Consider the following 20,983-nt stretch of genomic DNA (forward strand, 5'->3'; position numbering starts at 1 on the left):
AAAAATAATCAAACAAACGAACAATCAAACAAACAACAAACAAACAAACAAAAAAAAGAGCAAAAAACAAACAAACAATCAAACAAGACTCACTCAGAGAACATGAAGGCACTTAAGCCAGCTCGTTGAAGTGATTCCATGAGAAATGAGGGTCTAGTAGGAGGACGCCGCTGGGTAGTTTGGAAACTTGAGGTTAAGAGGTGTGGGGGTGGGGGAAGGAGAATTCAAATAAAGTCTTAATGAAACAAAAGTAAACAACTGATGGAGTGATCAAGGTAAGGTAAAAACATAATATATTAATTAAAAATGATTGTTTTTCCTTTCTTTGACTAATTGATTCTGCTAGTTGGGACATCTTTAAGATTTATCATTTAATCTGATGTGATATCATATTAATCCCAATATAGGACGACAGATCATTTCCAACATAGATGGAAGATTTATGAGAACAAATGTCTATCAAAGATAAAAATATACTTTTTTCCAAGAAAAGGATCCGAGCCATGCACGGCAAAACTAAGTCTTTTCAATTCATAACAAATACAAAGAGTCATATGGAAAAAGCTTAATAATACAAGGGAGATAGAAGCGAACTATATGACAATACCATCACTTGACCACAGAATTGACTTTTCCCCTCATAATAAAAAAAAAAAAAAAAAAACAACTCTTCAACTTCTTACCCTGTGGATATTAACCGAATTGGAGATGAAGCAACAGCCTTTGGTTTAACAATGACATCACTCCAAGATGAGGTAGTTGCATTCTTTTCCAAATCTGTTGAGGGTATAGTCTTGAACTCCATGGCATTTGGTGCAAGCCTAACTTTGGACGATAAGGTTGAAGATCTTTCCCCTCTGCCTTTTGAAGCACAACGCTTGCATGTCCAAGCCTTCCAATGCAGAGCACATCTTTGTACAAGTCTGAAGGAGTCCATGACAGCTTTAGTTTGGTAACGGGCTGCTGTGGATGCTCGGACTTGGGACAGGCTGTCAGCTGTTGTCAACCATTGACAACATGCTGTTTGTAGTAACCTTTGACGTCTGAATAATCCTGCATCATTGAGGCGAGCTTTTTTATGCTTCTCATAATCTTTGAATGCCTGCCATGCTAACAACACCTAATTGAAAAAAAAAGAGAGAGAGCGAGAGAGAAAGAGAGTAAGAGCATTCCAACTGTGAGATTTTTTCTGCAAGGAATTATCTCAAGAAGATGAATTAAAACAAACAAACAATCAAAACAAAAATAACAATTGTTCACTGAACTTTGCAAAAAACTTAATTGAAAAAATGAATAATTGTATAAAAGCAATTTAATATAAACCTTGCGTTCCAGCATTAAGCTCCATTGCCACAATGCAAGCTCTGTTTTTGAGTTCTCTACCATCTTCTCGTCATATCTTGCTCTCCAAATGTAAAAGTGTTTAGCTGTCAGACGTACACTATTGAACCTCTCACTCTGTCCATCAAGAAGCTGAGCAAAAAATAAGTGTAGAAATTTTTTTTTGAGACATTGGAAACTCAAAAACCATTAGAGCATTTCGCTGGTGTCATTACTTATATTGCAATATATTATGCATTCGTCTTTAACTATCACTCCAATAATTCACTATCATTAGCTTACTAAATTGGTCATTATTGGGCATTTCACTCTGTTATGATAAAACAAGTAGTAAATTGAAATAAGCTCTGCTTTCTCCATAATGTTGTCATTAACATTTTAACTTTTATTACTATCATCAACCCTATAATCTTAATTACTATTTCCATGAGCATGAAGGCAAGCCCTATTTTTGTCATGATCGAGTTGATACCAATGCCACAAAACAATCAGTATGCTTCCACCAAGAACTTGCACATCATGTTAATATAGGTACTGTATGTAATAAGCAAATCATATACAAGTCGTAATCTTATAATAAGGGGATTGAATTTCATTTAAATTATAATCTCTCACATTGTGTCTCTTATAAAATGCAGACTTAACCGCTTTCACCAAAAGACAAGTAATTGCAAATAGGAATAGGGCCTCGATAAAGATAGTACGGTGAGACAAAATGTCAGATAGAGTAAATATAGAATAAATATATTTATCATATCCTTAATTTCAAAAAAGCTCTCACTTTTTTCCTCAAACATTGTCTGGTATAGTTCTTCCATACGCCAATGATCTTGCTTTGTAAGACTCGATGATGGTGACTTTCTGCCTCATCTTGCTTTATCAACATTTGTTTAGCTTTATGAAATTCAATTTGCCACCGTTTGTAATATGACTGGAGCTTCACTGGAGAGAGAGAGAGAGAGGAAAAAAGTGAGCTGGTTATGCAAATATTTTGTATGACATTTATTTTCAACAACAAAAAAAGAGTAAAGAACAAAAGAATACTACGGTATGATGTAATAGTTTAATTTTTTTCTTCTTTTAAATAATAAAGTTCCCATATTCATCCTCATGGGATGGATTTTTGTTTGTTTTTATATTTAAAGCAAATTCATAAAAACAACGTACAAAGTTGTAACTGCACGACAGCATTTTCCAAAAGCTCCCTGCTCTGTGATTGTCTGTACGCATGGACAACAGCCCAATTTCGCCATTCTTGCACAACCTGCATTAAAGAAAAAGAGGAAAAAAAATAAGCCTTCTTTTTGTGCAGAATATCAAGCTTTTAAAAGCCCCAAGTCAACTTCAATGATAACAATTGAATTGAATAATCTTATCTAAGCCTAAAACATTCTGCAAATTGATGAACAATCAATTGAATTTACGACACCCCATTTTTTAACGGTTTCCTCCGCAATATCAGATGTACTGACTTCTTATCAAATTTCAAAAATAAATTAAAAACTTATCTTCTTGTCTCAGGATTCCATTAGGTAAATGAAGTTTTACCTAAGACGTTTGTAAAATGTGTTGTCTATTTATTATGTAAATAATTTAAATATTTTTTATTATTAACATTACTACAACTATTATTATTATTATTATCATCATCATCACCGTAGGGAGGGTTTATTAAAGAATTCGAGATGGTGATAGTTTATTTATTGACCCCCTCCCTCCCCGAGAGTGAGAGAGAGAGAAAAAGAGAGCCGGAAAAACCCCCCAAAAAACTTAGCTAAGAAATAGTGGAAGTTCTCCTCGAAATAATTTGTCGTGCGTATTCCCAGATAAGCCATGTTTTCGAGGAGAACCTACACTATTTCTGAGCTAAGTTTATTTTATTTTAGAATAATTCCATATTTACCTATCTCTTTTGCTCAGTTAGGTCAACCTAGTTATGTTTTTTTGTTTATCTCTTTCCTTTATTTTAAATATCTGCAGCAACTTTGAAACGCACTCTTCCTCTCCCACTCAGAGGGGGTCAATAAATACACTATCGCCGTCTTGAATTCTTTAATAACCCCCCCCCCCCCCTCCCCCTTCTTATCTAATGCTTGATTTATATAGTTTAGGTCTCAGTTTACAGTTCATCTCATTACTTCATCTCCTTGTCACCCTCTCTCTACTTCCCTTGCACACACACATTTTTATCTAAAATGTTTTCTTTACTTACCCTCTTTTTCTCATTTACTGACCATAATGCAAATGTAATATAAATATAATTCCTTTTCTTATCTATGTTTACCTGAAGATGGCTAAAGGCCATAACGTTGTTTACTTTGTGTTGTATCTTTTATATGAGTCATTTTACTCTGTTTATTTTACTATACATTTTATTGACTCATTTGGGCACCTCTAGAGTTTGGTATTATTATCATTAGGATTATAATAAACTAAATTTAAAAGACAACAAAAATTATGCATGAATCATCACATCTTACTTTTAACATGAGACAACGGTTGTAGTGAACGGTGGCAGCAAACTTTTCTTTTCTTTTGCTTGACAGATTTCTTGACACAATCTTCCATTCTTTGAAGGCAAGCCTGTAAAACAATTAATAAAATAAAACTGTATCTTATTGGAGTGAAACGGGTTTTAATTTCTACCTGCTTTTGCTCCAGTTCACTTTCATGCAATTTCAACACAAAATTTTACGAATAATGAAATACTAAGACAAATAAAAAATACAAGCTTTTTTATGCAAAACCCTGAAAAAAACGGGTTCACTCATAACCTTTTAAACCACGTGCCCAGTGTTTCTGTATCCTGAAACGGACAGAAACACGTGAATCATGTGCTTTACATGACATGCTGTCTTTGGACAATTTTCCTCCTCCTCATCATGGTTGATTGCATCATCATCATCATTATTACTATTAAGATAATGATAAATATTATTAATGTTATTATTACCATTATTACTTTTATTATTATCATTATTACTACCATTCTCATTATTTCCATTATTGTTCTCATTATTATTATTATCAGTATAATCATCAACATCATTATGATTATTATTATTATTATCATCAATGTTCATAAAAATATTGTCATTATCATAACCATATTTAATATACATCATCATTATCACAATCACAACCAAGAATTCATCTCAATAAAAAGATAAAAAGTAAGGCATATTCTTTAGAAAAACTGTTCTATTAAAGTTGCATAGAAGTAAAAATCATGTACTTCTCTTGCGACCCGTCTTCACTTTTATTTTGATTACTAAATATTTTCAAAATGGTTTAAATGATTGTTCGTATATATATATACATACATATATATATATATATATATATATATATATATATATATATATATATATATATATATATATATATATATATATATATAAGACAGAGAGAGAGAGAGAGAGAGAGAGAGAGAGGGAGAGAGAGAGAAAGAGAGAGAGAGAGAGAGAGAGAGAGAGAGAGAGAGAGAGAGAGAGAGAGAGAGAGAGAGAGAGAGAGAGAGAGAGAGAGAGAGAAAGTGTAATAATCACTTACTGAAGAGTAGTTTGACATTTTCTGTAATGAAAAGAATCAGCAGAAGACTGAAAGCATTTGCCTTGTGCCCACATCGCTTTCCATTCTCTCACACAAAGAGTTAAGACGTATTTATGACAATGTCTTGTTGCCAATTCTTTTTTCTTCTTCATATCTTTCTTCTCACTGGTCCACTTTAAGGAATTAAAAAAAAAAAGTACAATGATGATGGATAGTTTATTTCAATTCAAGTGATAAAACCTGTTTCCGTTACAACATATATTTTTATATATTAACTAGAAGTCACAAAAAAGTATTCTCATCAACAAGTGACATCTGCCCCAACATTCAATTATTTAAATAATTACAAATTAAATGAAGTAAAAAAGACCAATATGTTGAGATGTGATGGCTCCATCTTGCAACTTAGGGTAGAGCACAACAGTTCGCCTGCCAAGACCATCAACAAGGAATATATATATATATATATATATATATATATATATATATATATATATATATATATATATATATATATATATATATATATATATATATATATATATATATATATATATATATATATGGAGAGAGAGAGAGATATATATATATATATATATATATATATATATATATATATATATATATATATATATATATATATATATATATATATATATATATATATATATATATATATATATATATATATATATATAGAGAGAGAGAGAGAGAGAGAGAGAGAGAGAGAGATGTATTTCAGCTTCCACAGGGGAAATGAATGGAAAGGGAATCTGTTGCAGGTTTCGCTCTCTAACCATATGCAAAGAAATTAACAACAGAAGAAGTGGAAAAATGGACAGTGCTCCATGTTCCTGACACGTCTTCGCAGAGGCAGGAAATGTGAGAGAATAATGGAAATATCGACTGAGAAATAATTAATAAATCTCTTTTAACAACAATAATACATTTATTAAATGAGTTTTTAAACAAGACAGAAATAAAATCATGACATCATGACATAGAAAAACACAAACCCAAAAATGACTGCTAAGAGCATATAATAAAGATCCCGAACAGCGCCAAATCACATAAAGATTTACATTATCATATACTAAATTCTGCATATAAAAATATGAAAGCATTTACCTTCTTCCAAATTGTAATTGACTTCTTTTCCATTATCTTATTGTGATGTTGAATAGCTTGGATGTAATCCTTTTCTCTAAAATAGGACAAGAAAATGAAAACACAAATTACATCAGATTTCATGTTTATAAGTTGATATTCCAAAAAAGCCCACATAAAGGATTTCATTTTAAGGTAAATCGCACCATCCATTGCAATGTTTGTTGCTAATATTTTTTCCCTGTAGTTTTCAGTCTGTACTTTTACACAGATAGTAACAATTGCATTGCTACCTTTCACACAAGGCTATCTTACAGTACATCCCATAATATTTAAGAGACCAAGCTACCTAATCATTGCTAAGTAGACAACAAGGTCACGAGGAAACATAGCTGAAACCTTGATACTTTTCTATTCGCCTGTGATTATATAAAGTGCTCTAACATCTAATCTACTGTGAGACCCCATATGTAAGGAAACAGATTTCAAAACAAGATTGTGAGCAATACTAGATTTTACAATGTTCTAAAATATCATACCTTTTCCTCTTCAACAGCACCAACCCTGACCAGGCTTCAAGTACCCGATGACATAATGAATACAAGAAATGACGATGAGCCAGTTCAGTCTTCTGTCTCTCCTCATCTATGTCCTCTAACCTTTCTCGCCATAGTGTGAAGATGGATCTTGTAAGAATTGACTCATGATGTAAAACAGCCTATGTAAAATGAAATATAATATGGTAACTCATTAAAACATAACTAAGGCTATTTAAAGAAAACATGAGGAAAAGTCTTCACTGACCCTCCCTCTCACAATAAAAAAAAAAAACAAAAAAAACTCTAGCCTTCACCCTTGTGTGACAAAAAATAAAAAATTTATGCCATGCCCTTACATACAGTAATAGTCACAAAATATTAAAAAAAATGATCACCACATCAAAATATCTATGACATAACAAAATAAATTATCTAGTCACTCCCTCCATATGGTAACATTTTTTCTTCTTTTTAGACAATAATGATTTTTCCAATTCTTAAAAAAGACATATCTTGCTATATTTCAGTCGTAAAGTTCAAGAAAATAAAGAGATCGACACTCCCCCCCCCCCCCCCCTCAAAAAATTACAATCACAGTCGTAAAGTTCAAGAAAATAAAGAGATCGACACTCCCCCCCCCCCCCCCTCTCAAAAAATTACAATCAGATTAAAAGCCTTAAAAATGGTTGATTTAAAAATAAAAAGAGACATCAGCATATGAAAAATAATATTACCATCCTATACAGCATTCTCTGGTCCCTGATTTGTTTGGCGTCAGCCCTCCATTTTGTAAATATTTTTCGCTGTGAATTGGTTCTGTTTGAATGCATCAAGAAATATTCTTTACATACAGTAAAACAATAATGATGAAAACAATGGAAGTAAATGAACAAATGTCATAATTTCAGGGTCCAACGTGAACGACAATATTTTTAGAAAAACAAATCCTAAGTAATTAGATAGCCAACAAAGCTCAGATAAATTATTCACCGTTACTCTTGAATTTCAAAATTTTGAAAATCATTATTTATATATTTTTTTTAAAAAACGGAACTTACACATAAAATGAATTGGCAATTAATGCATTGTGCCTGCATGTCCTCTCCAACTGTACATATATTTTCATATGAAATAGACACTTAGGAACAGCATGAAGATAAAAGTGGGCATCAGCTTGAGCATACTGTACCTGTTGATCATGAAGTAAATAATGTTTAAATCAAAACTATAGCTTTTGAGAGAAGCTTCAATTTCTTTATGCCTAAATGAATGGAATGATTTTGGTCATACAACAATAAATCCACATACAAACATTACATAATTTAACATAAAATGTCAAAACCAAGTAAAAAGGTTACATATGTAAGTCCAATAATAGAATGGGTTTTGACAAATCACCTCACAAATAATGACAATAAAGACCAATTAAAAGAGACATTTGTTTTAAAACTAAATGTACATGATTATAATTATGACCAAGCAAGGGGAGACATACTTTTCTGAGTTTTCTCCATTGACAGTATTCCACAAGAGCTGAGAAACACTTCAACATGAGAGTCGAGCTGGGGAACAAAAATGTAAAGCCTTAATCATTTTTAAAAACATTCTTTTCATTCATCAAAATGCTATGAAGACGAGAAGCAACTTAAATAATAATAATAATAATAATAATAATAATAATAATAATAATAATAATAATAATAATAATAATAATAATAATAATAATAATAATAATAATAATAATAATAATAATAATAATGATGATGATGATGTTGATTAAAATCTACTTTGAATTTTAAAAAAAGAACAAAAAACCCAAAAAAAATCACAGAAGAAAAACAAACAATACTGAATCTGAAATATAACGTCAAAAGTATTAAAACTTTGTCACCACAAAATATAATATTCATGAGTGATCAGTGAAATACAATGAATTAGAGACTCACTTATAACAATCATAAGCAATGGCTGTGGAAGTGGCCATTTTGTCTTCCTGCCTCTGGTCATATGCATTCACCCATTTATTCCAGAATCGTCTTTGTCGCTGTAAACAGATCAAATAATCACATCTCAATAACTCATCTATTTTGCACAAAAAATGATGAAGCTGGTATCTGTGATATAAATTAAATCAATTCAATTCCATCAAAATATTATCCAAGTAATGATTGTTCAAAACAATATTTTAAACTTAAAAGTTACTAGGATTAAACAATTTAGAAAATTTAACTTTCATAAAATCATGAAAAAGTATTCTTTGTTCAAAAGATATTCAAAATTCTTTTTCAGATTGGTAATGTTATACAAAATTTACTTTCACTTTACTTTTTCTTTACATTTTTTTCCCTTCTATCCCTTTAGGAGCCTTTTTAATATAGCCCAGGTTTAAATTGTCATTTACCATTTCTTAAACTAGAACATTTTATGAATCCTTCATGCATTTAGATTGTCTACATAATCTATTGTCCAATGAAAACCACAACAATTTTAACCTGTGTTATTTCAAGCTGCTGGGACAACTTCCTCCTCATGTCTTTGATACGAGAGTGAACGACATTTAAGCGGAATGAGGCGAGGCCAAAGTGCTGAGGAAAGTTATGTGAAATTTAAAATATTGATTGCAGCTTACTTGTGAGATCTTGTACAGCCTTTCTTTTCTAACTTTACCAGAAAATATATAAGCATAATTGATAAATAAAAATACAAATTCTAAAAATTACACATTAAAAAAAATCCCAAAACCTCAAAAAGAACAAGAAAACAATTATATTTTATAAAAACACCAAGCAGAAATATTTCACTGACACGACTTAAAAAATGAAAGCGTTTTTACTAAATTGAATAACAAAGGCATTGAAATAATACACTTACTTTAAGATGCTGGTGATAATGATCTATTGCCATTAGCTCCTTCAGCTTCATATCTCGGCATGAATCAACATCTTTTTAATTGGTTAAGAAATTTAATCACTTAAATATACCCCCCTCCCCCCCTTTCCAAAAAAAACAAAAAAAAACCAAAAAAATAAATTCAAAATGTTAAAACAAATTGGAAACTTTTATAGTCTATGTCAATCTCAGGGGTCCATGGAATGGTACTTAATACACAATATGCCGCATTTCAAGAACCTTTAATATGTGCTAGGCTTAGGTAGTTTTCAAATAAACTGCTATGAAGAAAAAAAAACTTACAAAAGAGGGAGCTAGAAATGAGAGTGCAGAATACGGGAGATACATTCATGCATTTGTCTCAGGAGTTTATTGTGCACTAGATTAATTAAAAATTACATAATTAATAAACAAATTAAACAATACAGTCCTGAACAACAAAGACAACTGTCCTTAAAAAAAAACCCCCCAAAAAAACCACCACAATGATCTGCTTGTAATATGTAAATGGGTAAGACAGAAAAAATATATGACACAATGGAAGAAAAAAGATGAGTGTATTAAGATGAAATAGAATGTTTATTAACCAAAAAATAAAACAAAAAAACAAAAGAAACAAAATAAAAGAAAACTTTGGTACCAAGAACGTAATAAATTGTTAATAAATATATAACTTTCTTTAGTCATATTGAAATAATTCTATATAAAAAAAAAAAAGGATACAATTAGTCCATCTCCATAAAACCCATCGAAGACGAAAGGTAATAGCTATTTCCTCCATTCGGTGTTGATGTGTACGCAACGAACACAGGAGGTGCCAACGCTGTGACCAGTGTCTAAAGCAATTTGCTTTCAGTTGATTTTCATACATTCGACATGCAAAGGCTATATGAAAAAAAAACAAAAAATACAATAGAAATAAAGGGTGGATCACATAGAAGATACAACTCAGGAGCATATATCTAATAACATATTATCTACTAAAACAAATTAAATGCTGCAAAAAACATAGAAAATATACATCAATGAAATATATTGAATTTAAATGTCCTATTCACAAAAATATGACTGATCACACGCTTGCCCTCTATTGGGAAGAGAAAAAAATCTCCGTAGCTCTGATGATTTTAGAATATCTAATATCTGTAACAATAATCTAAGAACACACATACTATCAATTAACATTTACATGGGAATCTAAAATAAGTGTAGTTAATTGTACTGCAACATTTAATCAAATTTTAACATAAGAAAATGAAAAACAAGCATATACAAATTATAAATACTATGACGGCACAAATACAATGCAACACATTGAGGATATTTATTCATAGGCACTAATTCACAACCTTCTGAATCATTCGCTTGAAAGAGAGAGAGAGGCATCATGGAGAAATTTATTACTGCAAACATATTTCAATCTCTTTATTTCATCTTCTTTCAAGGAAGATGCTTATTTAATCATCATGACTTGCAGGTATTTAACAACTTTCAATTACATAAACATATCAGATCTCTGAGCAATGGCCAATAATTTTTTTTTAAAGTTGTTCTTTACAGTCTTAACATGGAACTGGAGATTATTCTGGAGGCAGAAAAAAAATATTTTGCTTTCAAATAGATGTGACTTTGGTTTTCATATGCAGCTTTCAACAAAATTTGAAATAGATAAACATTAAGAAATTTACAATTGGGGTGGATGAACTTTTTAAAAATTCAGAACTTTCTGACCGTAGCTTAGGTCAATAGAATTTCATTTTCAAATTGAAATCCCAAAAGAGTTCTAAATTACATCATATTAAATAAGTAATGTAACATTTACACAAAGCGTTAATGTGGAAGTTCAATCTAAATATAAATCATAAAAACCAGGCATTTGTAATGCACACCTTTGTGAGACTTCTTTGACCTGCGATTGGCAATGTAGAGCTGCCATGCTTTTAGACATCTGGTGGCAAGTACACTATTATGATACATGCACACATTGGCCATCTGTTCCCGACAACGGCTTCTTTCTTGCATAGCAGCTTTCCATGCTAACCAATGCTGTTTAAAAAAAAAAAAAAGTTAAAGGTTTTCAGACTTTTTTTAAACAAAGGGAAATTATTGACAACTTGAGCATAATCCCCCCCCCCCCCCCCCAAAAAAAAAAAAGAAAACAAACTTGAGCATTTTTATAGAACACGACCCACTAAATGAGATCACAAAGCACTTTACAAACGATCCCTAGCCAACAGCAACAATTAACATGTAGGACAAATTGTTTGGCGATAAAACCATTTTTTTCCCCCCCGACAGATATAACACTTTAAACTATCAGGTAATCATTTTACCCTCGAATATGGTGAGAGAATGAGAGAAAGCGTATTTTCCAACTAGGCACAGTTCAGACTGGGACTCAAACCTGGACCCTCCAGTCCAAAGGCAAGTGTCATACCATAAGACCCCATAGCCACATAAAGATATCAAGAATAACATTTATAATTGGCCTTTTACCATTCCATCATCCTTTGAATTTCATATAATTTTGTATAAAAATCTCAATTACTTTAATGAGTGCACATCATTAACATCATTTTTTTTTTTACAAGTTTCATGGCACACATGACATTCCTAGATATTATCATCAACAACCTAATGATAAGAGGACAAACCAAATACTTGGTTCTACAATATTATCATTATTATTATTAGCAAAAAAAAAAAAAAAGCATACTTGAGCTTGGAGTCTGTAAGACCAAAACTGAAGAGCAAGGGCTTCTCTTTCTTTCCGGTCTTCAGCAATTGAATGACGATCTTTCCAAACAGACCACGCAATTCTGTGAATATATACATTTCAAATGGATGAAGACAAAGAAGTCAACCTATCTCATTCCCATTAGATGTGCAGTAGGTTAACAGTTAAGTACAGTATACATATGGATATTTACACATATATTTCTCTCTTATTTTGATTGATAGCCTTGTACAGGTGAATAGGTGCCCAAATTACTGTTTCATTATGATAAATCAAGCTACTGTTTTCATAAAAATAAAAAATCAACCATTACTAAATCATTAATAAAGAAGCCTAATTTGTACCTGAAATCAAAAGTAGTTTAAGTTTTGTATAAACTATCTTTTGTGCTTATAGACTGGAGTAAATCAACAAATCAATCTATTTGAAATATTGTTAAATCAAACAAAGGGAGGAAGAATATAATAAGACTGTTAAAATAAATTTCTTTATACATAAATCAATGCTGATCAATTAAAACAAACCTTAGAATTCTGACTTCATGAAATTCCTCTGCTCGATTTCTTAATTTTCTTGTTGTATGTTTCTCTTTTATATACAATCTCCAACAGTGCCAAGATTGTATTATTCGCTTTTGGTTGCCTGTAATTTTAAACCATGAAAATTAATAATCATTAATAATTTACAGTATAACTTTAACATGTTAGTCCATTATTTGTTATTTATTTAAGATATTTGTTACCTTTCATTTCACCTTATTGTTCATATCTATTATTCTATGTAATTACTTAATTATCACGTCATTTCACTTTGATTAAGATTTTAATAATTGGTTAATTGGGACAGCTCAGTTCCCAACAAAACGCCAAAAATAAGCAGCGTCCCAATTAAGCAGAGTCCATGAAATTGAACAATTTTTCAGACTTAGCATAGTCCCCTCTGCATTTATCCAGACTTGTGACTGACAATACAACTTCTAATGAAAGAAGTATTGGTTGCATTAAACTTTTTAAAATTTTTGTTTCGTTTCTTCTTTTTTCATGTTTAAAGCTATAGTAATCAGGGAGACCTGTTTGACGTCTATTTAGGTTACTTCAGTGGCCACCTGACTGCTAATCTGATCCACAAACTTTGTCAGAGGGGTCAGAATACAGCTTCACCATTTCAGGTTTTTTTTGATGAGGAGTGTCCTTCATCACTACTTTCGTACTCTTCAATTTTCTGAGTTTGTTTTGTTCTGTGCATGTTCTATTAACTCTTCGGTGAAGGCATCGTGGTCATTGACACGTGACGATGGCAGTCGATAACACTGACAAGGGATACAGGTAAATTCTATTGTTCACACCTCTGTGATGAATGGTATGACCACACAACCGCGTTGACCTTCCCATTAGACTAGATTGCATTTTATGAACCATCATTTTAAATAATTGAAGACAACGAAAAAGCTCTTTAATGGGGATGGTCAATGTCAACGTTCATCCCCATTAAGCGGCGGGCTGTCCCAATTAATTGGCTGGGAATTGGAAAGGGCATGACTTTTTATATAGAAAAAAATTCTGTTCTCAAGGAATCGTCCCAATAAAGCAGTGTCCCCAAATTCCAGCTTAGACTTCACAACAGTGGGAATAATATTGTGTTTATTGAACTGAACGTATTTGTTTAATCTTTCATGTAAATGTTAAAGTATACAGCACTATTCCTTAAGAAAGGGAGTGTACTAATCACTATTTCCTTTTTTCCCCCCAAAATGGATTTATATCAATGTTAGTGAGAGGTATGTGTGTGTTATCTTGAAAAGAATGAGTGGTATTGTTGAGAGAATTTAATAAAAGGATGTACACCTACATGGCGGCACTTATGTAGAAGTTGAGCCTTATATAAGTAACCTCATAGAGGGGTTTTAACCACAGAGAAAAAAAGCAGTGACTGCCAACGAATGCTGATGTCGATGCACCTCTGTTGATGTAGTTCTATCACAGTTGAGTGATCAACACACCAATGCCATAGGCTATAGACCAGGTGAAGATAATAGTAGACTAGCTAGGAATGACGAGTTCTCAAGCAAGCAATGACTGATTCCATCATTTCATTAAGCAAAATGGCACTATTTCTAATATATCCTAACTCGGCTGAAAGTACCAATATGGATTGCAAAAGACATCTATAGACAAGTACTTTTCTATCCAAAAAGTCATACCCTTTCTATTTCCCAACCGCTTATTTGGGACGGCCCACCGATTAATGAGGACGAAATTTGACAATGATCGCCCCATAACTACAATAATCTACAGTGCTCTGGTGCCGACACCGACGAAGAGTTAATTAAACATGCCCAGAGAGAAAGAAAACCCCAGAAAATTGAAGAGCACCAAAGTAGTGATGAAGAGGATGCCCCACCAATGATTTCATCAGAAAAACGTGAAATGGTGAAGTTGTTGCGACGATTTGTCCAAGAAAGAATTCTGACCCATCTAACAAAGTTTGTGGATTAGATTAGCAGTCAAGTGACCCCTAAAGTAACCCAAAATAGATGTCAAACAACTCTCCCTGTTTACTATGGCTTTAAAACATGAAAAAAAAATATGGAAAAAACGTAAAAGAAACGAAACCAAAAGAAAACAAAAAACTCAAACAAATAAATGTTGAATGCAACCAAAACATCTTTCATTAGAAGTTGTGTTCCAGTCACAAGTCTGGATAAATGCAGTGGGGACTATCGTAAATTTGAAAAATTGCTCAAATTCATGTCTCCCCCCCCCCCCCCCCCCCCCCCCCCCGCTTAATTCGGATGAGCCATCCCAATAAACTGGCTTGGACTGTGTTTAAACTTACTGAAATATCAATCTGTCCTTTATCAGAAGAAAAAAACTAAACAAACAACAGCAAAATTTAAAAAAAAAAAAAAGAAAAGAAAAAAAAAGAAAGGAAAACTGGATCTAGGACTTACAGAAAGAATACGCAATCTTATTCTTATCATTTCTTATCCTCCTCTGAAGAATAAATTCTCTCCAAGCTTTGAACATTGAGCAACCCAACTTGTACCTGAAATTAGAAGTAACCAAAATTGTTATGATCTAGTTTTCTTGCAAGAGTAGACTGACATATCTCTTAATTGTTTCACACATATATTTTGCGGCATAAACATGCAATGGTTGAGAAGGATGCCAAATATTAAACACCTCTTCAACACTTCCCCCCACATATCTTTTAAAACAAAACGATAAGAAATAAATAAAATATTGGTTTTAGTACTGACAAGATAAAGGAGGTGGAAGTAATGATGATGGTATGGTGGTGACATTGTTGTTGATAATTTGGTGATAGTTGTAGAGTGGCAATGGCAGTGATGATTTGGTGGTTGCAATGGTTGTAGTAGTCATGGTGGTTGTAGTAGTGATGCTGATGATGATATTTGATGATGAAGTGGTGTTGTTGGAGGTGGATGTAACAGTGGTGATAGTAATAATAAATGATGTGGTGGTGGTGATGATGATAGTGTGGTGGTGACTGTAGTAGTAGTGGTACTGGTAGTGATAATGATAATTTGGTGGTGGTAGTGGTAGCAGTAGTTGAAATGTTAAAGTGGTGATAATGATGTGGTGGTGGCTGCGGTAGCCATAGTAATGATGATGATGGAAAAAAATTAAGAAATCAACTTATCTAAAATATTGAAACCTGACTGACTGACTTTGCTGCCAAGGTATATGTCAGTCAGTCAGGTAGAACTGATGAAGACATCACTGCTAGAATCAAGAAAACGCGCCAGGACTTTGCACTATTGAGACCAAAATGGAAATTTTCAGCATTTCTAAAAACAGCAAGCTTAAAATATTTAACACTAATGTTAAAGCAGTCATGCTCTATGGGTCAGAGACTTGGCAAATAACCTTGACCACATCAGCCAAGATACAAACTTTGTCAATCACTGTCTTCAACAAATCCTCAAGTTGAAATGAATTGACAAAAAGTCAAACGCCGACCTTTGGACAAGAACAAACCAAGAGCAAATGGATGTCCAGGTTCGGTGCAGAAAATGGCGATGGGTTGGCCATACCCTGCAGAAAGAGCCCTGTAACATAATCAAGCAAGCTCTCAAATGGAACCCGCGTTCGTTTAAAACAGACTTGGAGGAGAAGCCTTCAGCAAGATTTGTGTGTCTCCAATCTTATCTGGAGTGAGGCAAAGGTCTGTGCCAAGGACAGAAGAAGATGGAAGAGTGCTGTTGAGGCCCTATGCTTCGCCAGGAGCCAAGAGGCATAAGTCAAGTAAGTCAAAGTATTGTAAAATGTTTTGTGAAATCAATCATAAGACAAAAGTAAATACTACCATTGTTCATGATTCAAACACACACAAAAAAGTACCACTCATTTATTCTATCGTAAAAAATTCCTTAATGACTTTTAACCATTATCCATAGTAGTTGCACTTAACATCACTTCTGTTAAAAAGAAGCGATGAAAATCTTTGGAAAGCGATCATGTTGTGTAGTATGGTGATTAAAAAAATAATTTAAAAAAAAATAAAATCCACAGACTACTAACCTGCAATGACATTCAGCCCTAACCCCCAACCGCCATTCTTTGACAATTTCCCACCAGAAATCATACCAAAGATCAAATGCTTGCCGTTTGAGGGACACCTCATAATGATTTCTGGTTAGATAAAGTTAAAATAAATAAAATCATTATAAGAATATTTTTTTAAACTTTTGTATTTGCATTGTATGAACACAGTGTCTATCATTGAGAGTTATTTGAGAGTATCAAAGTTTTGTATAAACAAGTAACAAAGAGAAAAGAAGCTTCAATCAAAGAGGGAAAATTTATCTGTCCATCGGTCAAACTCAAACAAAATTATATCATATATATCATGGTTTCAAATATTATATTACCACTTCTTGTGAACGTCAATTCTTAATAGTAGAGATATAACTTACTTCAGTATCTCTAAAGTTTTAATGAATTGTCCTTTCCTTAAAACGATTTTAAAGACATACATTATATTCAAGTATTAGTATTTGTTTTTACTTGTTTTATCTTTGTTACTGTAGCCCTGTGATATGATGATAAAAGACCACACATCATCCCAGTGATGTTACAAATACAAAATGCAGCTAAATAAAAGCATTTTGATAGAGTTGAATTCATTTAGATATTCATTAAACCACATTAAAAATAGTTAAGAGAATTTTCAATGCATATTTTCCTGTTTTCATAAAATTAATGAAGAGAAGACTTTATAGAAAATAACCATATTGTTGAGCTTGAGCTCGAGCTTTTATATAGCGCAATATCCACTAAACATGCTCAAAGCGCTTTACAATGTGTCCCTGGCCAACAGCAACACTTAACATGTAGGACGTTACATGACGCATGTTATGTGATAATTAATATTTTTTTTCGGACAGAGACAACGCTGTTAACAGCCAGGTACTCATTTTACACCTGAGTATGGTGAGAGAATGTGAGTGAAGAGCCTTTTCCAAGGAGTCAACTATGTGCTGAGCGAGGCTCGAACCCAGGACCTTCTGATCCGAAAGTGAGTGTCATACCACAAGACCACATAGCTGCACAATATTCTCTAATTTTGTTTTATTCAAGTTGTGTACGTTCAAATTTCCTCAGTATTTTCATTTCATAAGTTCAAGCAAATAAATTTATATCTTAATGTTTTGGTTTGAAATTAAAAGTGTACAGGCCTGACTAACAGCAAACCATCAAACAGTAATACACATATTAGTGTGTAAAGAACAAACAACTTATTGTGTAAAGAACAAACAATTTTTTTAATAAAACATCAAATAAAAGGAGAAAACTTGGAAAGTACATACACAGCAACGGACAACGGGATCCTGCCAAAAGTTTTTCTGCGCCAGATGAAAAGATATTTTCTTGCTAAACACCTAAATCATCATTGATTGGGGGAAAAAAAGAACAAACTTAGTTGCAGAGTATGAAAATGCAAGAGTTTGCATTACGTTATTAAGTTTGAAAAATTAAAAATCTTATATCTGACACAAGAGCTCAATATGTTCATGAATGATAGTCATCGTTATTGTTAACCTTTTAATCTAGTTTTACTTTGCCATTATTTACAAAGAATTATGGTTTACTTCTTCCCTTGAACTTTAGATGTAACAGACATCTCAGTAAGCATATATATTGCATGCACGCTCCATCCTGCCACATTCAAATTTATATGTTCTGTCTCTGTGACAATCATTATCATACATTTTCATTAAGCGAATGAACTCTAATGAAATATTATTTACCTTATCCTTAACTCTTTCACTCTGCCACCTCGGCTCCATGTATATCCAGGCCGATAGTTCTGAATTTTTACTGTGCTTTTATTGCTTTTGCTCTTCGGTACTTGGTGACTTTTCTCCTGTAGGGTTTCAAATTGAGAGGGAGATTTATTACAAAGCTATGAAAATCTATACATCTGGTACCCACTCAAATCTGGTCTGTTAAATAAAAAAGATAATGTTTAACAACAGAATACATGCATCTAACGACAGATCAGCATTTAGACATAATCATAATAGGAAAGATGATTTCCAAGGAAAGAAATATCATCTCCCAAAACTATAACTAAAACTGTACATTTGACTGTTTCCCTCCCAGCCAGATCAAAACCAATTATTCTCAATCCAAGACAGAAAGCAGGTTGGAAAACAGATATAAGGGGATAGAAGACAAAGCAGGTGACCTCACTGCCTTTCACTATGAGAGCTAAAAAAGAAAACAAACAAAAAAACCCCAAGAAAACAACAACACCCAAAGCCTTTGGTCTAATCAAATCAAATTTCTCCTGTTCATACAGAACAAGTTGTCTCTTTTTGTACCAGCTCCCCTAAAATATCTGTCATTGTCAAAAGCCAGGCACTGATTCACACTTCAGTCGAGAAGACAAATGTGTGAAAATCCCTATCCCAAAGACATAATGCTGGAGCCAGAGTTTTACATTAATTGTCATCAATCCGGGAAATAACTAAGATCATTCTTGCTTGACTTTATTAGATGACACAAAACAGTACCATTAAGCCATTATACACTGCACTAAAAGATAAAAGGCAAACAAGTTACATCAAAAATAATATCAGAAATTAGTGTATTCTGAAAAAAAGATATTCTAAAAAACGCACACATACACATAAAATCACAAACTTTATAAAACTTGACAATAGTCTTGTATCAAATTATGAACAAACTCAGCTGTTATTCTACATCTTAAAAAGCGAATGACAAACGAAGATATGAAAAAACCTATTTACTTTTGTCTTTTTGAGACTCATGGTTTTCTCCTGCATCGCTTGCCTTCTTCTGATTCTGGCTTTAGAGAGAGGAATCCTTGACTGTGGCTCAGTTGATGATTCCATTCTGAAAGATAAAAGTTGCATTTTATTTTTTTCCAGATAGTTCTCAAAAACATAATCCCTGTCTTTCCACTTCCCTGTTAATAGAATTAAAAAGGTAGGAATCAGAGAGAGAGAGAGAGAGAGAGAGAGAGAGAGAGAGAGAGAGAGAGAGAGAGAGAGAGAGAGAGCGAGAGAGAGAGAGAGAGAGAGAGAGGGGGGGGGGGGGTTATTCTAGAAAAACAATTTCTTACATTTCCTTACTCAAAGACTTTAGGTTGATTTATTATCTTAAGATTAAGAGTATGAGTATGAAAACTAAATTTCGTGTTACAAATATTTCAGAAACTACTATCTTCATCTTTGTGGTCACTCCAAACTGAAACAGATTTTGAATAATTCCAATAATTTTCTTGGAATAACAACAGCCATATATTGACATATGAATGTCCACATGGACAAATAAAAGGCATTTATAGTTTAGGGTACTGCGTTTTAATTATTATATAATCAACAATAATACTAATACCGTATGACCTGAGAATAAATGTGATACACTTATGATGACAATGGTAAAAATATATGTAAAACTTATTAGAGGGGATAGTGTAAGTAAGTGGGAGACAGACATACGGTATCTTTAAGAAGATGCTTTAAACAAATACCTTTTATCTATTTATACCTTCCTCAACTTCCATGTATTGCCAGTGGACAATTATCATCTGGACTGTTACTTGTTGTCTTGTTCAGTGTTTGTGGTTATTCTCAGACTCGGGTCAGACAATAGAGAAAATGTTCGTAGATGGATTCTGATATTTACTCACCTGTATGTGTTTTGACCAAAACTAGAACTGGCTTTTTCATCCTGAGGTAAGTTGTTTTGAAAGAGTAGGAATTCTTCAGGATCAACTTCGTCTTCATCGTCGTCTTTCAGTTGAGTCGCTAAACGATGCCTTATCTGTTCAGCTTTAACTGCGAGTATGTTACTGAGGTTATGATCAGAAGTATCTTTCATTTTCAATATTGGAACAAGACTTTTAGCATTTTTTAACGGATTTAATTTAGTACCACTTGGTTTTCTTTCACTTTGTGTGGAATAATGACCGGTTCCAGTCTTAACTCCAGAGCCAGAGTCATCATCTCTGTCTCTTGAACTTGATCCATCGCAGATTTTGAGCGTTTTGTCTTCACTAACTGTTTGGAATACGTGTTTCTTCATAGTATGAATAATTCTTTTTCAGTGCCATTTTCTCTACGCAGCATGACAAATGTGAAGTCGTAACTACTAAACCCAAAACAATAATAGACCGCCTAGTGATCTCGGAAAAAGCAGGAATAGACGTGTTAAATTTCCTTCTTTTCCTTGATGTAAACACAGATTCCTAAATTTTAAAGTACTTCCTGTATTGTAAAATGTCACCGATTCAACTATTGGTCATTATAATCCATTAAGCCAAT

The 20,983-nt window shown here is 32.8% G+C and overlaps 1 protein-coding gene across 1 annotated transcript in view; it reads right to left on the bottom strand.

The window, feature by feature from the left end:
* LOC144966019 (protein SFI1 homolog) overlaps positions 1 to 20,909 on the bottom strand; it is a 30,899-nt gene extending 9,990 nt beyond the window's left edge. The window contains exons 1-25 of the mRNA XM_078901996.1: positions 20,350 to 20,909; positions 19,445 to 19,550; positions 18,440 to 18,555; positions 17,999 to 18,070; positions 16,710 to 16,820; positions 15,116 to 15,210; positions 12,690 to 12,807; positions 12,145 to 12,247; positions 11,318 to 11,474; positions 10,152 to 10,313; positions 9,411 to 9,481; positions 9,032 to 9,124; positions 8,486 to 8,583; positions 8,035 to 8,101; positions 7,598 to 7,728; positions 7,274 to 7,355; positions 6,540 to 6,718; positions 6,022 to 6,097; positions 4,894 to 5,066; positions 3,822 to 3,924; positions 2,509 to 2,605; positions 2,123 to 2,283; positions 1,324 to 1,473; positions 684 to 1,120; positions 94 to 186 (exon numbers count right to left, since the gene is read on the bottom strand). Coding sequence (XP_078758122.1) covers positions 94 to 186; positions 684 to 1,120; positions 1,324 to 1,473; positions 2,123 to 2,283; positions 2,509 to 2,605; positions 3,822 to 3,924; positions 4,894 to 5,066; positions 6,022 to 6,097; positions 6,540 to 6,718; positions 7,274 to 7,355; positions 7,598 to 7,728; positions 8,035 to 8,101; positions 8,486 to 8,583; positions 9,032 to 9,124; positions 9,411 to 9,481; positions 10,152 to 10,313; positions 11,318 to 11,474; positions 12,145 to 12,247; positions 12,690 to 12,807; positions 15,116 to 15,210; positions 16,710 to 16,820; positions 17,999 to 18,070; positions 18,440 to 18,555; positions 19,445 to 19,550; positions 20,350 to 20,744 — 3,446 coding nt within the window. The 5' untranslated portion in view covers positions 20,745 to 20,909. The remainder of the gene's footprint in view (positions 1 to 93; positions 187 to 683; positions 1,121 to 1,323; positions 1,474 to 2,122; positions 2,284 to 2,508; positions 2,606 to 3,821; positions 3,925 to 4,893; positions 5,067 to 6,021; positions 6,098 to 6,539; positions 6,719 to 7,273; positions 7,356 to 7,597; positions 7,729 to 8,034; positions 8,102 to 8,485; positions 8,584 to 9,031; positions 9,125 to 9,410; positions 9,482 to 10,151; positions 10,314 to 11,317; positions 11,475 to 12,144; positions 12,248 to 12,689; positions 12,808 to 15,115; positions 15,211 to 16,709; positions 16,821 to 17,998; positions 18,071 to 18,439; positions 18,556 to 19,444; positions 19,551 to 20,349) is intronic.
* Positions 20,910 to 20,983: the final 74 nt, after the last annotated feature.

This window comes from Berghia stephanieae, chromosome 2 (genome assembly GCF_034508935.2).
Source record: "Berghia stephanieae isolate SIO BIC M18660-M18661 chromosome 2, UCSD_Bste_1.3, whole genome shotgun sequence".
Lineage (NCBI taxonomy): Eukaryota > Metazoa > Mollusca > Gastropoda > Nudibranchia > Aeolidiidae > Berghia > Berghia stephanieae.